This window comes from Entelurus aequoreus, linkage group LG06 (genome assembly GCF_033978785.1).
Source record: "Entelurus aequoreus isolate RoL-2023_Sb linkage group LG06, RoL_Eaeq_v1.1, whole genome shotgun sequence".
In the NCBI taxonomy this organism is placed as follows: Eukaryota; Metazoa; Chordata; class Actinopteri; order Syngnathiformes; family Syngnathidae; genus Entelurus; species Entelurus aequoreus.
The window spans coordinates 70,382,799-70,398,326 of NC_084736.1; the positions used below are offsets into that span (position 1 = coordinate 70,382,799).

The window sequence follows — 15,528 nt, forward strand, 5'->3', positions numbered from 1 at the left end:
CTGCTGTTGTGTCCTTGGGCAAGTCACTTTACCCACCTGCTCCCAGTGCCACCCACGCTGGTTTAAAAATGTAACTTAGATATTGGGTTTCACAATGTAAAGCGCTTTGAGTCACTAGAGAAAAGCGCTATATAAATATAATTCACTTCACTTCAGTCATCAACAATTGCATCATCAGAGAAATGGACATTGAAACAGTATAGGTCTGACTTGGTAGGATATGTACAGAGAGCAGTGAACAAAGTGAGATCAGAAAGCATAAGAACGAGTATATACATTTGATTATTTACAATCCGGGGAGGTGGGATGTGGAGGGCGGAGGACTGACCAAATATGCCTGATTAGCACGCCAACAAGTCAATAACATCAACAAAGCGCACCTTTGTGCATTCATGCACAGTATAAAACTTTTGGTGGACAAAATGAGACAAAGAAGGAATGGAAGATTTTCCATGTAAACAAACTGTTGCGTCCCAGTTCACACTATGGTGAGTTCAAGAACTGCCGAAATTAGTACGACAAAACGATGTTCACCAAATATTCTCATCAGTGAAGCATACACACAAACATATTAAACAGTGGGCTTTCTAACACTTGGGAAGGTTTGTCTCATGTTGGTCCTCAAACAAAAAAAGTATTTTTCCCCATCTTTTTCCATTTTCAATCCTTTTTTAAAAATGCCCCAGGGAGCCACTACAATGGCACTAAAGAGCCGCATGTGGCTCAAGAGCCGCGGGTTGCTGACCCCCGGTATAGACAAACAAACAGCAATGCATTTTAGGTTAATCAAGGTTTATACTGTTTTTGTTTTGGTTTGTAAAAAAAAAAGAAAAAAGGCTAAAAATAACCACAATATATCAAAGTTTTTTAACCTAACTTAATTGCTATGGTTATTTTGTTCGAGGAAACTTTTAGCGTTGATTTTGAAACTGCTCTGTGACATGTGCTGTTGACCTCTTGGCCAGGTCACCCTTGTGAAAGAGATCTTGATCTCAATGGGTTTTCTTATCTGGTTAAATAAAGGTTCTAATGCTCACTGGCGTTGGGCAGCAAATTTGTATGGGTAGCAAAATTTTCCAGATCCCTTGTAGTCAACATCACTGCCCAAAAGGCAGCTCTGACGTTAAAAAAAATCTATTGCAAAGTTTTGAATAATTAATTTGAACATCCCCTTCTCTTACTTTCACAAACAGGTTTTATCCGGCCCACGGGATGACTTTACTAAGTATAAAAATTGGCCGAAATTATTAAATGAAAGAAACCGCTGTTCTGAATGTGTGCACTAGATGTCGTAATAGCAATTCTTTGTATCTGTATATTATGCAAACAAATAAACCATATGATGTTAGTGCACCAGTCGAGGAAAATGAGCAAATTACAAAAATAATATCCTGTAATTTGATTTTGATATTATTTTTTTACCTTGATAGATTGAAAATGAACACCAATGAGTTGACTGATGAACATTATCTCATAATTTACTCAGAAAGTATAAATAACCACAAATAAAGATAGAATACTATTAACCGCAACATGTACGTGTAAAAAAAACCCAACAACATTATGATTTGTACATTTTCAGAATGTGCTTGTTCTATTTTTAAACAAAAAAAACAATCTGACATTGTCTTTATGTTTAAATTATCGTGCCTTGATTTTACCAGTCCAGACCACTTGGGAGTAGGTTTTTCTCCATGTGGGCCCCGATCTAAAATTAGTTTGACATCCCTAAACTCTTCATATTTTTAAATGTAAATACAAAATTAATGTACTGTAGACAAAAGAAGGTTATTCATGAGTAAACTTTATTCACATAAATATTGTGCGTTTCAAATATCAAAGCCATATGGAATAGCTTGACAAATTCCTGTACTGAATGGAAGACGTGTTTAATGTGCAAAACACTCAAATGCAGCTGATGATAATGCATGAATAGTATATACTAGCCACATGAGTGCTTCTTATTGGCCAATGCAGGGAAGAATGTGTGCATGTTGTCCTTGTTGAATGTCAGTCAAACTTGAGCAGCCTCTTCCTCTTCCTTTACCTGTGGGGGGGAAAAAAACAAGTATAACTTTTTCACCACCGTTTTCCACCTGTACATCATCCTCTCATCAGCTGGTCATACCATAAAAATTAGGTTTCTCACAAACAACACTGACCTGTTCAACCGATTCAACCTCAGGGACGTAAAACTGCAGCATGTTTTGGATTCCACTTTTTAATGTGATAATGGAGCTGGGACAACTGGTGCAGGATCCCTGCAGCTTCAGTTTAACCACGCCGTCCTCAAAGCCTCGAAACACAACATCTCCCCCGTCCTCCTGCACAGTGGGCCTAAAAAAAGCAGAAATGTGACAAAATGCAACAATACCAAGAGAAAGATGGATGTTGATGTCTTTAAGAACCTCCTCATTACCTTATTCGAGTGTCAAGCAGTTCTTTGATCATCGCAACTACCTCATCGTCCTCATCTGATGGTGCTGAAAAGAGATAAACAATTCCCTCATGAATACCTGGCAATAGTTCTGGACAATTAATCGGATTTTGATTTCAACTTCTCACAATGACATGATTAAAAAATATATTTTAATGGGCAGTGCAATGTGCATGAAAATTCCTGCGCTTGTAACGGTGAAACGAATGAGTCAGCGTTTGAGTAGAAACAAGACCCTGTCTACTCGATGTTTGGGATCTCACCATGGTTGTTACTTTTTATTTGACAACGCTAGTATGCCTTACCAGTAATCACTAAACTCAACAAAAAAAGTAAGGCATTTCCGCGTTAACGCGACCGCGGACGGAGTCACAGAATTGGCCAAGAAAAAAGGATCCACTGTTAAACGCAGACAATCCCGGTAATTGACATACATGTGAGTGAAATGCTGTCATTGTGAGGAGAAGGAACATTTGTTTAGGAAATTTTCCGGGGCCGCTCATTCATCCCCGAAAAACGTTCTAAACTAAACAATCACAATGTCAAGACGACCACTTGAAACAGTGACTAAACTAGAAGCTATAGATTTAAAAAAGTACCTTACACATGCAAAATGTACTTAAAGAACTTATTGATACATTTATAAAATAAATACTATGCTTTGACTTAAAATATTGGTCAAAATTGTCCAGAGATATATTGCACAAATAAATGAGGATTTTTGCATTTTGTTAAATAATAAATATTAATGACACAAAAACAAACACTCTATAGTGGTAAAATATGTACAAAAGGCAACAACAGAATTTTAAAAAATTAAAACGTAAAAACAGAATTTTATTGTTTTATTATATTGCTGTTTTATTTTTATGGTATTGTTATTTTACCTGTTGTTTATTCGTTGTTACTAATTTATATTCATTGTTTCTTAATGTTGAGTTTTGGTTGGTACATAAATACTCATGTTTTCAAATGAATGAATAATGTTGTTAATCGTGATTTCAAAATCGTTTGAAATAATCGTGAATATTATTTTTGCCATAATTGGCAATACTGTTTACATTTAGTCATACACTTCTTACCTGTATCTTCACTTGGTTTAGCATCTTCATTGACGACAGGAAGCCCAGAGGTGAAAAAGTCCATAATGGCAGCAAATACATCTGGTTTGATTACTTTCCATTCCAGATTTGCATCAGTCTAAAAATTAAGGGGAAAAAAGCCAATATTTACAATTTGATTACACTGTGTATATCTTTCACCTGGACCTGCTATACCTTGGTTATGGTGATGAAGTCGGGACCCAGGAAGACACTCTTGACACCATCAATTCTAAATAGCTGTCTGCAGACAATGCCAAACAGTTAGGTTCTGTTTAGGTTAAAATAGGGGAGTCAAGCAAGGCCAGAAATGATAGTGCCTTTAAAGTCATGCAATTTTGAATTGTAATCAGTAGTTCAGTTTTTTGTACGCTTTGACAGTATTTTTTATAATTTTTGCAGAAGCAAAAGTAGAAAAATGTAACTTCTTTTTGAATGACATAAAAAGATGTCTAATATGCTATGACGTTCAGTAGTACTTACTTACTTATTTTTACACTTGTGGGACAGGTAAAAATGTGCAATGTTGATTGGTTTTTATTTTAGTCGTGAAAGTAATCGTTTTATTAACTTATTTTTAAACTTTTATGAGAGGTAACGATGTTAGATTGTGTTACGAGTAAGGGTGCACAAAAAATCGTATTCATCCCGATTCTCAATCCATTCATCATTTTCAAAAACGGATCAAAAAAACAAAAGAATAAATTAATTTTTAAAAACAATAACAATCATTTTTTAATAATGTTTTCAAAGATGTATTAGGCCATCTCCATGCAACCAGAAGGAGTTTTTTAAAAATCTGTAACCTGTTTTGAAAAAGCTTCACTATAAAAATTATACCAAATAATACATTGCAAGAACCGTGTGGAATCGAGAATCCTGTTGAATCGGCGAATCGATTCTGAATCAAATCATCCCCCCAGGAATCCGAATGAATCGTTAGGTGCACGCCTAAAGACGAAATATGACTGGATTTTGTCTGTCAGCATTTTTGTCTCGTTTCTATTCGTCGACTAAATTGTCAAATATTTTTTATAATTTTTTCGTCAACATGCATTTGGTGTGATTCGTTATCATCCCATTTTAGTCAAAGAAAAATAGGTTGTTGACAATAACTTAGACAAACATTTTGAGTCAACATAATTAACACTGACCTAAAAAACCAACTGTATATGCATGACCAAATACTTTTTTGCCTCCATTTTCATGTGATCCGTGCGTAAAGATTTCTGTAGATGTCAGTCCTCGTTGTGTCATGTCTAAAATTATTTTTTGTGTAGGGCTCCAAAGACATTTTAGCCAGGCACACGGGTACTGTAGTATCCCTGCTTTTACTTTGAAAGTATATACTTCTGTTGTCTGTTTTTTCGTTTGTGTTTACTAGGGATTCAAAGTTTTGTTTTCTGAAGTATAAAATGAAAATCTAACCGTATTTTCAGATGTTGTTGCTCTTTGACACCAACAAAGAAAAACGCTTTGTTTTTCATTTAAATTTTTTGTTGTTTAAAATAAAATTCGAATTTGCCAGTTTTTCAATGTCCATTCATGAAATAAAAATAAATGACTAAAACATACACTTATCAAACTGGTTTACAATCACATATTGTAGATATGTTAATCCCATCATTAAAAAGTCAAAAATCTTATACGACAGTGGTCCCCAACATTTTTCTAACTGCGGACCGGTCAACGCTAGAAAATTTGTCCCGCGGACTGGGATTTTTTTTGTTTGTTTTTTGTCATAAAAAATACAATCATGTGTGCTTACAGACTGTATCCCTGCAGACTGTATTGATCTATATTGATATATAATGTAGGAACCAGAAATATTAATAACAGAAAGAAACAACCCTTTTGTGCGAATGAGTGTGAATGAGTGTAAATGGGGGAGGGAGGTTTGTTGGGTTGGTGCACTAATTGTAAGTGTATATTGTGTTTATAATGTTGATTTAATTTAATTTAAATAAATTAAATACAATTTAAATAAAACATTTTTTTTTTTCTCCTTGTGCGGCCCGGTACCAATTGAGCCACGGACCGGTACCGAGCCACGGACCGGTACCGAGCCACGGACCGGTACCGGGCCGTGGCCCGGTGGTTGGGGACCACTGTTATACAATACATAATCCTGGAGACAGAACGAGCTGCATGCTTAAACTTTATCAAGGTTTTTACATGTTTAAAAAAAATAAAATTAAACCAAATTAGGTCAATACTTTGTTTTTTTAATGCAAGTAAACATACTGAGTGTGTGTATGTGGGGCGGTGACCTTACATTTAGAGTGAGGTGGGGGCACTTCAGGAGTAAAATAATAATATTAAATCTGGTTTAGGGGCACACAACGCCTTGGGCTGGCCCTGCCTGCTGCGTTATACCAATATATATGTTGTTAAAAAGTAAACATTTATCTCAGATTGTCTTTAAGAAACAACATACCTGGCTAAAGGCGATGTGTATGCATCACGTGGCCCATCAAAATTCATCGTCCCCGACTCCAGAACGATGCGTCCGGGCAGAAACTTGAGGCTGTTCGGGTTTGGTGTGTCCTGTGTTTGCACAAACATGCTCCTTTCTGTGAAGACACACTGCACAGTAAACAACATGCCATCGCTTTCGTAACAGAAAGCATGGCAGACGCACATACACGAGGCCATTGTCGGGGATACACACCAGGGACAACCCAGTGGGGGTTTTGAGGAAATCTGCTCTTGACTACGGTGTCTTGTGAAAGCCAGTGAAAACCACCACTCTGTAGCCCACTGCCAGTAAGATACAATAATTGTTAATAAAGTGAAACGTCAAACATACTGTACACAGTCCCATATACATACATAACGTTAATATTCAGTGCATCTGGAGAGTATTCACAGCACTTCACTTTTTCCACATTTTGTTATGTTAAAGCCTTATTCCAAAATGGAAAACAATATCAGTTTTGTCTTCAAAATTCTACACACCCATCCATCCATTTTCTACCCCTTGTCCTATTCGGGGTCACGGGGGTGCTGGAGCCTATCTCAGCTGCATACCCCATGATGACAATGGGAAAAAGTTTTTTGTTTTTTTTAGAACATTTTGCTCGATACTTGGTTGATGCACATTTGGCAGGAATTACAGCCTCAAGTCTTTTTGAATATGATGCCAAAAGCTTGGCACGCCTATCTTTGGGCAGTTTCGTTCTTTCCTCTTTGCAGCAACCTTCCATCAGGTTGGATTGGAAGTGTCGGTGCACAGCCATTTTCAGATCGGATTCAAGTCTCGGCTTTGGCTGGGCCACTCAAGGACATTTACAGAGTTGTCCTGAAACCCATTCCTGTAATATCTTGGCTGTGTGCTTAGGGTTGCCTGAAAGATTAACCGCCACCACCGCTGCCACCACCATGCTTCACTGTAGGGATGGCATTGGCCTGGTAATGAGCGGTGCCTGGTTTCCTGTAAACATGACGCCTGGCATTCACGCCAAAGATTTCATACTTTGTCTCGTCAGACCAGAGAATTTTGTTTCTCATGATCTGAGAGTCTTTCAGGTGCATTTTCGCAAACTTTTTACTAAGTAATGTCCTCCGTCTGGACATTGTAGCATACAGACCTGATTGGTGGATTGGTGCAAAGATGGTTTTTCTTCTGGAGAGTTCTCCTCTCTCCACAGAGGACTGCTGTAGCTCTGACAAGAGTAATCATTGGGTACTTGGTCACCTCCTTGACTAGGACCCTTCTCCTCGATCGCTCAGTTTAGACGGCTGACCAGCTCTAGAAAGAGTCCTGGTGGTTCCAAACTTCTTTATTTACAGATGCTGGAAGCCATTGTGCTCTTTGGGACCTTAAAGGTAGTAGATATCTTTTTGTACTCTTCCTCAGATTTGTGCCTCGAGACAATTCTTTTTTCAGAGGTCTACAGTAGGGCTGGGTGATAGGGCCAAAAATTATGTTATAATATACGTTTTTTATATTAATCAATATCGATAATTATTGATTACTTTTTTAAATTTATTTAAGCCTGTCAATAAATACAGTAAAAATAATTTTCAACTTACCAAGGGTGCTATATATCAGTGGAGAATGTGTCTGGTAGCCAGGTAGGATGAGCGCGGATAACGTAATAAAATAATTCAAGTAGATTTGAAGGTAGTTGCAGATTTGAGACACTAGATGGCAATAGTGTTTAAGCTACTGAACACTACACAGACTAGTTTGGGAAGCTACCCATTAAACGGACACATTGGAAGTGTCAGGATGTTACCGCACGTCTGCATTCAAAACCAACAAAACTACAAGTTTCTGTTACTCAGTTGATATATCATTGATTGTAAGATACATCCTCAGATGCACTGGGACACATCCTCAGTGATGTGCCTGAGATCACCGGGGGTTTCGGGTCTTTCAACATCATACCCCCTCCCTCAGGTGACCCAGCCAGGGTTGATCAGACCCCAGCTTGTGTCCCAGTAGCATTGGCCCACAGTTCACTCCTCCTGATCCAAAGCCATCTAGAGGCTCTCTCTGCTGCCTCCATTGTGGTCTTGATGGCCTTCCTTTTTCCATCACCTGTGATGCCAAGTAGTGTAAACACCTTGCACAGTGAGCGGCCAGCAAAGCCTCTACACCCCCACTTCAATGGGCTCACAGCGTGCCCTCCAGCCTCCTCTGCGGCATTGCTCGACTAGCTCCTGGTACTTTGACCGCTTCCGCTCGTTTGCCTCCTCTATGCGATCCTCCCAAGGAACTGTCAGCTCTATCAGTAGCACCTGCCGTGAAGATACTGATGTAAGCAAGATGTCTGGCCTCAACGAAGTTGTTGTAACATAGTCTGGAAACTTGAGCTGCTTGCCAAAGTCCACTCGAAGATCCCAGTCCAATGCTGAGGTGAGGGGTCCGACTGCTGGTTTGGGCTGTGACTGTGGCTGCTCTCCAGCCCTGACAAAGGCAATTCTCCTCTTGCCAAGTTGTTGCTTGCTGCTGTTGTTTTTGGCCACGGCTTTAGCTATGGCTTCAGCAATGGTCTTCAGCACTTGGTCGTGCCGCCAGCGGTAGCGGCCCTCCCCCAGAGCTTTAGAACAGCTGCTTAGGATGTGCTCCAGTGAGCCTTTCCTGGAGCACGGCACACAGGCTGGAGAGTCAATCATGCCCCAGAGATGGAGATTGGCTGGGCTGGGTAGGATGTCGTAGACAGCTTGAACCATGAACTTAATGCGCTGGGGTTCAGCCAGCCTGATCTCAGACCAGGTCACCCTCCTCTCCAGTGCACCCTCCCACCTTGTCCATGCTCCCTGCTGCTGCATACCCACCATCCTTCTGGTTCGTTCCTCCTCAACCTCTGCACGCACCTCCTTCAGGACTAGCTGGCGTTTGTCTTTACCACGTGCCTTCTCATAGTGAGGTTGGGGGAAGGCTCCCAGTCCAGCACGGCCTGTTGCCACCGTGCCCACCAGGGCCCTATGTCTCAGCCGAGACTCAGCAACCTCCAGGCTTTCCTGAGCCCTCCACTTCCTGCCAGTTCGCACCACGATGCCTGCTGATGCCACTTTAGAGTCCTTGGAGTCACGATAGAGCAAAGCCTCTCGAGTGCGAGAGACCCTGAACTCCTCGTCCAGGCTACTAAAGGGGAGCTGGAGCTTGTTGGTCTTCCCATACAGTGCTGTGCTGCAAAGGCTGCGTGGAAAGCCCATCCATCGGCGGAGGTAGCTGCTGATCTTCCTCTCCAGAGTCTCCACTGTTGACAGAGGAACCTCATACAACAACAGAGGCCAGAGTATCCGGGGTAAGACGCCATGCTGGTAAATCCACGCCTTAAACCGGCCAGGTAAGCCAGACTTGTCTACAGCAGATAACCAAGTCTCCAGTTCTTTGATGGTCGTTTGGATCGCTGCAGTATCCCTGAGACTACAGTCGAAAACCTTGCCCAGGCTCTTGACCGGTTTCTCGGTGATAGATGGGATTGCTGTGCCATCCACGAAGAAGCGGAACTTGTCTGCCAGTTTTCCCTTCTTCAGAACCATCGACCTGGATTTAGTTGGTTTAAAGCTCATTCTTGCCCAGGAGATGAGCTTTTCCAGGCCCTGGAGTATAGGGATGATACTCGAAACCGGTTTTCCCGGTTGTTCGATAAGAAAAGAACCGAGTCCTCGGACTCGAATCCCTTTTTGAGAACCGGTACCCATTATCGAGACCACTATAGTAAAGAAAAAGAGTTGGTTCTTTATTCGAATCCCTCGGAACGAATCCCGTCCCGACCAGAAATTTCTCCGTGTGACATCACAAGAAATGGCGTCACGTAGCTCAGTCATTAGGCGCAGATAGCGAAAGCAGGAAAAAATGGACGGGAAAAAGCGCTCCAAGGTGTAATAAAGTTCAAAACAAAAGGTATAATCCAATGAATAACTTTACTGAGAGATTTGAGCAGGGTACAAACACATGACGAACACTTTTACGACCAACCGGAAACATAGCAACCAGGCTAGCAACGCACCTCCTTTACGGCAGCTGTCGCAACGTTCTTAAAGCAACCGCAGCACATACATATATATACAACATACCTCCCTTTTTTAACTTTTGTTTTTCTTTCCTTGTAAACAAAACAAAATCACACTGTATATGTGTTGTCTGTCTAATTATAAATAATGCAGACAAGGCGTGTTGGCTGAGTTCTTGACGTTTACTTTCACAGCGTGCTCATAACCTCATTCTTAGCTGCTTGGTGACGACATGCAACAACACTTTTCGGGGCTACCGCGCATGCTCGTCACTCCCGTTGCATGCAGGGTAGTGTAGTTGTTATATTCCCTAGCTCATAACATCTTTGCCCCTATAAAGAAATAATGTTAACTCAATAAAGTGTATTTCTTTTTTTTAGCTTTAACTTTTCATTTTTTAGCATTGTAACCACATTTGCAAACAACTTTTCTCTTCATAGAATTTTCTTTCAATAAAGAAATAAAGTGCAAAAATGTCTAAGCATCATAACAAACAGTTATGTCAAATAGCAACAGAATTGCACTTTTTGGAGAGCTGTATTATTTTCAGTTTTGTGCCCAAGGGACTGATCTTATTTAACACTATATTATTATTCATACACCTATAGTGATCACAGAGACAGGTTTTTGTGTTACTGTATATATTTGTTTTTCTGAAAAATTCCACTTAATATACTTTGGGTAACAACAGTCAATATTTTTTTTTTTTTTTTTTTTTAGGGGGGGTAACAGTCAATATTTATTAGATTCAATTGTTTTCTTATATAATAAAAGTGAGCTTTTGTTAAACCAAATATTGTGTGTTTTTTTCCAAATTCAACAACCTATCTGGACTCGATAAGAGAATCGATAAGGAATCGGTTCGATAAGAGGATTCGATAATAGGCTCGAACTCGATAATTTCTTATCAAACATTATCCCTACTGGAGTATCCATCTTGCGCCAGGCACTGATGTAGTTGTGACAGTGAGATCGTCCATAAAGGCTCTGATGGGGGGCTGTCGAGTTCCAGACTTCGACAGAGGGCCTCTGCATTCCGTTTCAGCTGCCTTGACTACCATGTTCATGGCTAGGGCAAAGAGGCAAACTGAGATTGTACACCCAGTTATAATGCCTTTTTCAAGCCTGTGCCAATCTGATGTTATGCTCCCGGAAGTGACCCTGAGCCTGAAGTTCCCGTAGTAATTCAGGATGAGGTCTTTGATCTTCTTGGGTACATGGTGTCGGTCCAGGGTAGTCTCCACGAGCTTGTGGGGTATGGAGCCGTACGCATTGGCAAGGTCAAGCCAAAGCACAGCAAGGTCTCCCTTACCCTCCCGCGCCTCCCTGATCAGCCGGAAAACCACACCGGTATGTTCCAGGCATCCTGACACACCTGGGATTCCACCTTTCTGGACTGAGGTGTCGATGTAGGCATTCTTGAGGAGGAAGTCAGTCAACCTTCTGGAAAGGATGCTGAAGAAGATCTTTCCCTCAACGCTAAGGAGCGAGATGGTCCTGAACTGCTCCAGCTTGGTGGAATTTTCCTCTTTAGGTATCCAAACACCCTCAGTCTGCCTCCACTGGTCTGCAACAGTTCCTCTGCGCCAAATCACTCGCAGGATCCTCCAAAGGATTCTAAGGAGTTCCGGGCATCGCTTGTACACCTTGTAGGGTACTCCACTGGGTCCTGGAGCTGAACTGGCTCTGGCTGCAGTAACAACCTCCTGGATTTCTTTCCAGGTGGGCTCGCTGGTGATGAATTTGACAGTGGGAGATGGTATGTCCAATAAGGCACTGAGGGGCCCTAGCTCTTTCTCTTTTTCAGGGTCGCTCAGGTTGTTTTTCAAGAAGTTGTTAACTTCTTCTTTGGAGCAAACTAGACGCCCACTGCGCTTCTGCCCCAACAGCTGTTTGATAAATCCAAATGGGTTAGCTATGAATGTAGTTCGCTTCCTGGCTCTCTCTCTCCTGCGCCTCCTGTGCCATTCAGCTCTACGTAGGGTCGTCAGTTTCTTCCTGATGATGTTCTGGAGTTCAGCCAATGGCGCCTTCTCCTCCTCAGATGCTGCCTTGTACTGCCTTGCCAGGGACCGGAGCTCCTGCCGCAGTTGATGGATCTGTTCTGCCCTTCGGTTCATGGTGTAGTTGCAACTGATGGGCTTGTCCTCTTCCACACCGAACCTCTCTGCTCCATAAGAAACAATGATGGTGGTCATGGTCTGAAGCCGTCTGTCGACATCCCCTTTGGCTATTGATTCGATGATTCTGGCTGTGTGCTCGTCGAATTGGTGCCACACTTTGTGTTGGCTTGCAGGAGGCCACTTGATACGAGACTGCTTAATTACTTTGCTAGGAGCTTGAGGGTTTATCACATGGAGGTTCTGGGCTCTGTGGGGTGTCTCCCGGCCGGGCTCCTCCGTCGTCTCACCAGGACTCGGTCCTGTGCGCTGTGTGTCACTCTCCTGCACCAAGCATTTCATTCGACCCTGATGGATTTTTAGGCCACGCTCGTTCTTGAGGCTCTTGCCACAGATGCATCTTACGGTTGTCATTGTCGGTAGGATGAGCGCGGATAACGTAATAAAATAATTCAAGTAGATTTGAAGGTAGTTGCAGATTTGAGACACTAGATGGCAGTAGTGTTTAAGCTACTGAACACTACACAGACCAGTTTGGGAAGCTACCCATTAAACAGACACATTGGAAGTGTCAGGATGTTACCGCACGTCTGCATTCAAAACCAACAAAACTACAAGTTTCTGTTACTGAGTTGATGTATCAAGATATTGCAGTTTCTCTTCTTACTCCATGCAGTGAATCCACAGCAAGACAGAAAGACGGTGCAACCACACTAGCAGAGGTGGGAATCTTTGGGCATCTCATGATTCGATTACGTTTGAGAAGTTACAATTCCATTAAAAATGTATTATTGATGCACCTTTAATTTATTTATATTAATGCACTTTTACATTTATTTTCGTTTCACTAAATAAGCATTTATTACTTGCAACTTTAAAAAAACCTATTCATTAGGCATAGGAAACAGTTAAATTAATTACCACATGTATTATTTGCATCAATGAAAATGTGTGCAAAACTGGACCATAAGTGCCCGATAGTAAAGGAGCTGGTCGGATCACTCGGTGAGGTGGCTCGCTGTAGTCAGCCACATTTTTAGAACCGTCTGCATTACTTTATTTACAATAAATAAATTGATTATCGACGTTTACTAATCGATTCTATAATCGTCCATGTCCAAATTGCAAAGGATCTAAAAATCGATTATTTCCCCCACCTCTACACACTAGTGTTATGAGAGTAGTGGGCTCTGTACCGAGGATGTCGTTGTGGCCTGTGCAACCCTTTGAGACACTTGTGATTTAGGGCTATATAAATAAACATTGATTGATTGATTGAGTAGCGTATGTGCTCCTCTAAGAATGGCAGTGTGTGTAAGTGACGTCAGTGAGTGAGTGGAATAGTGAAGAGAGCGAACAGTAGTGGAAAATGGTGAACGTGTCCTGCAGAAATAAGAATAAAGACTTGTCATTCTGACCCAAAAGCGGAGCTCAGCAGACCTATTGTCGGGTAAAGTGAAGAGTGTAATCTCCGACGAAAACATCGGTTCTGGAGGGAACGTCTACACTGCGCTCCTCGACTACGGTCTGGGATTGGGAGCAGAACAGCAGAAAAGGTGTAAAACTCGGTAGTTGATACTGTTATGTGATTGGCTGTTAGCGTGTCCATCCAATTGCTCAGTGACACTTCCTATTTCCTGTTCTCCGCATTTCCAAAGCGCGAGTGACTTCATGAAACAAATCTTGCTTCATCCTTTCTGGTTTCTTCTGATGAAAAAATATAAATATGTATCGAATATTTTATCAAACACATTTTATATTGATATCGATCGAGTATGTCTCTATCCCGATATATATTGACATCGTATTATCGGCCTAGCCCCAGTCTCCAGACAATTCCTTCGACTTCATGCTTAATTTGTGCTTTGCCGTGCACGGTCAAGCGTGGGACCTTATACAGTATATAGACACGTGTGTGCCTTTCCAAATCATGTCCAACCAACTGAATTTACCACAGGCAGACTTCAATAAAGATGTAAGGACATCTCAAGGATTATCAGTTGAAACAGGATACACCTGAGCTCACTTTTGAACTTCATGGCAAAGGCTGTGAGTTCTTTATGTAATTTCTTAGTTTTTATTTATTCTTAATACATTTACAAAACTTTTTCCAAAAAAAAAAAGTTTTCACATAATGCTGTATTGTGTGTAGAATTTTGAGGACAAAAATTATTATTTTTCCATTTTGGAATAAGGTTTTAAAATAAAGTGTTGGGAAAAGTGAAGCGCTGTCAATATTTTCCTAATCTGCACTGTATATTTTGATGAAGCGTGATTGTATACATGAGCAGTGTTTCCCACACATTCATTTATTTGTGGCGGCCCGCCACAAAAGAATTACGTCCGCCACAAAAAAAAAAAAAAAAAAAAAAAAAGTCCAGCCTCTCAGGCAAATCATATAGTTGATGTAGATGCCCATATAGGCTGTTCAGATTTACTTTACAAAGGAGGATAGAGGATACTTCTCTTGTTGCCTTATTTGTATTTGACCACTACTGTTTTCTGTTTATTTGTTACTGACTGTGACAGGACACCTCTGCCTCTGTTTCACTTTATGTTGCTGGTAAATAATATGGTTGTAGTAGTAGGCTAAAGTTAAATTATTTAGTATGCACTAATTAAAGGGGCAGAGCTTTAAGAGACATTTTAGCTTTTATATTTTATGAGATATATTTTTTGTAAGAACCACAATTAATAAATATATTTCAGTGAATAACTTATTGTTCAAATCTGTTTATAAATATGTACATAAAGTGTTGTAATTATATTGTAAAATGGATGGATGGATGGATGGATGGATGGACGTTTAAAACAAAACTGTTATTATTAATTAGTAAGTATACATTTTTTGAGCCTTTTTAGAGAAAATCATATCATTGTTCACCTAACCCAAGGTTCATAAAGCTTATATATTTTAAAAAAGTTACGTACATACGCAAAAAAAAGTTGCGCACATACGGTCAAGCGATCAAATGCTTAGAAGCCAAAGCTGCATACTCACAGTAGCACGTCTGCGTCTTTGTCATCCAAATCAAAGTAATCCTGGTAAGAGTCTGTGTTGTCCCAGTTCTCTACAGGCGTCTGTGTATCGAAGTCAAAAGTCCTCCTGGTTAGAGTCTCTGTTATCCGAGTTCTTCCATCTTGACTGCATCTTTCGGGAATGTAAACAAAGAAGTGCCGGCTGTGTACTGTTGTTGCTGACTACGTTCGAAAAATACGTCCATTTCGCACCGACAACTTTCTTCTTTGCTTGCTCAGCTTCTTTCTCCATAATGCAATGAACATGATTGCAACAGATTCACGAACACAGATGTCCAGAATACTGTGGAATTATGAAATGAAAACAGAGCTTTTTCGTATTGGCTTCAATGTGGAAGGCATACCCGTGTTCCCCGGGCTA

The 15,528-nt window shown here is 40.8% G+C and overlaps 1 protein-coding gene across 2 annotated transcripts in view; it reads right to left on the reverse strand.

Moving 5' to 3' along the window:
- Positions 1 to 1,787: 1,787 nt before the first annotated feature.
- The window catches only part of LOC133652545 (NFU1 iron-sulfur cluster scaffold homolog, mitochondrial-like), a 34,639-nt gene continuing 20,898 nt past the window's right edge, over positions 1,788 to 15,528 (reverse strand). For both annotated transcript variants that reach the window (XM_062051403.1, XM_062051404.1), the window contains 7 exons: positions 6,209 to 6,297; positions 5,975 to 6,110; positions 3,715 to 3,781; positions 3,520 to 3,637; positions 2,420 to 2,483; positions 2,163 to 2,337; positions 1,788 to 2,047 (listed from right to left, as the gene is read on the reverse strand). In XM_062051403.1, the coding sequence (XP_061907387.1) occupies positions 2,015 to 2,047; positions 2,163 to 2,337; positions 2,420 to 2,483; positions 3,520 to 3,637; positions 3,715 to 3,781; positions 5,975 to 6,110; positions 6,209 to 6,297 (682 nt within the window). In that variant the 3' untranslated portion in view covers positions 1,788 to 2,014. The remainder of the gene's footprint in view (positions 2,048 to 2,162; positions 2,338 to 2,419; positions 2,484 to 3,519; positions 3,638 to 3,714; positions 3,782 to 5,974; positions 6,111 to 6,208; positions 6,298 to 15,528) is intronic.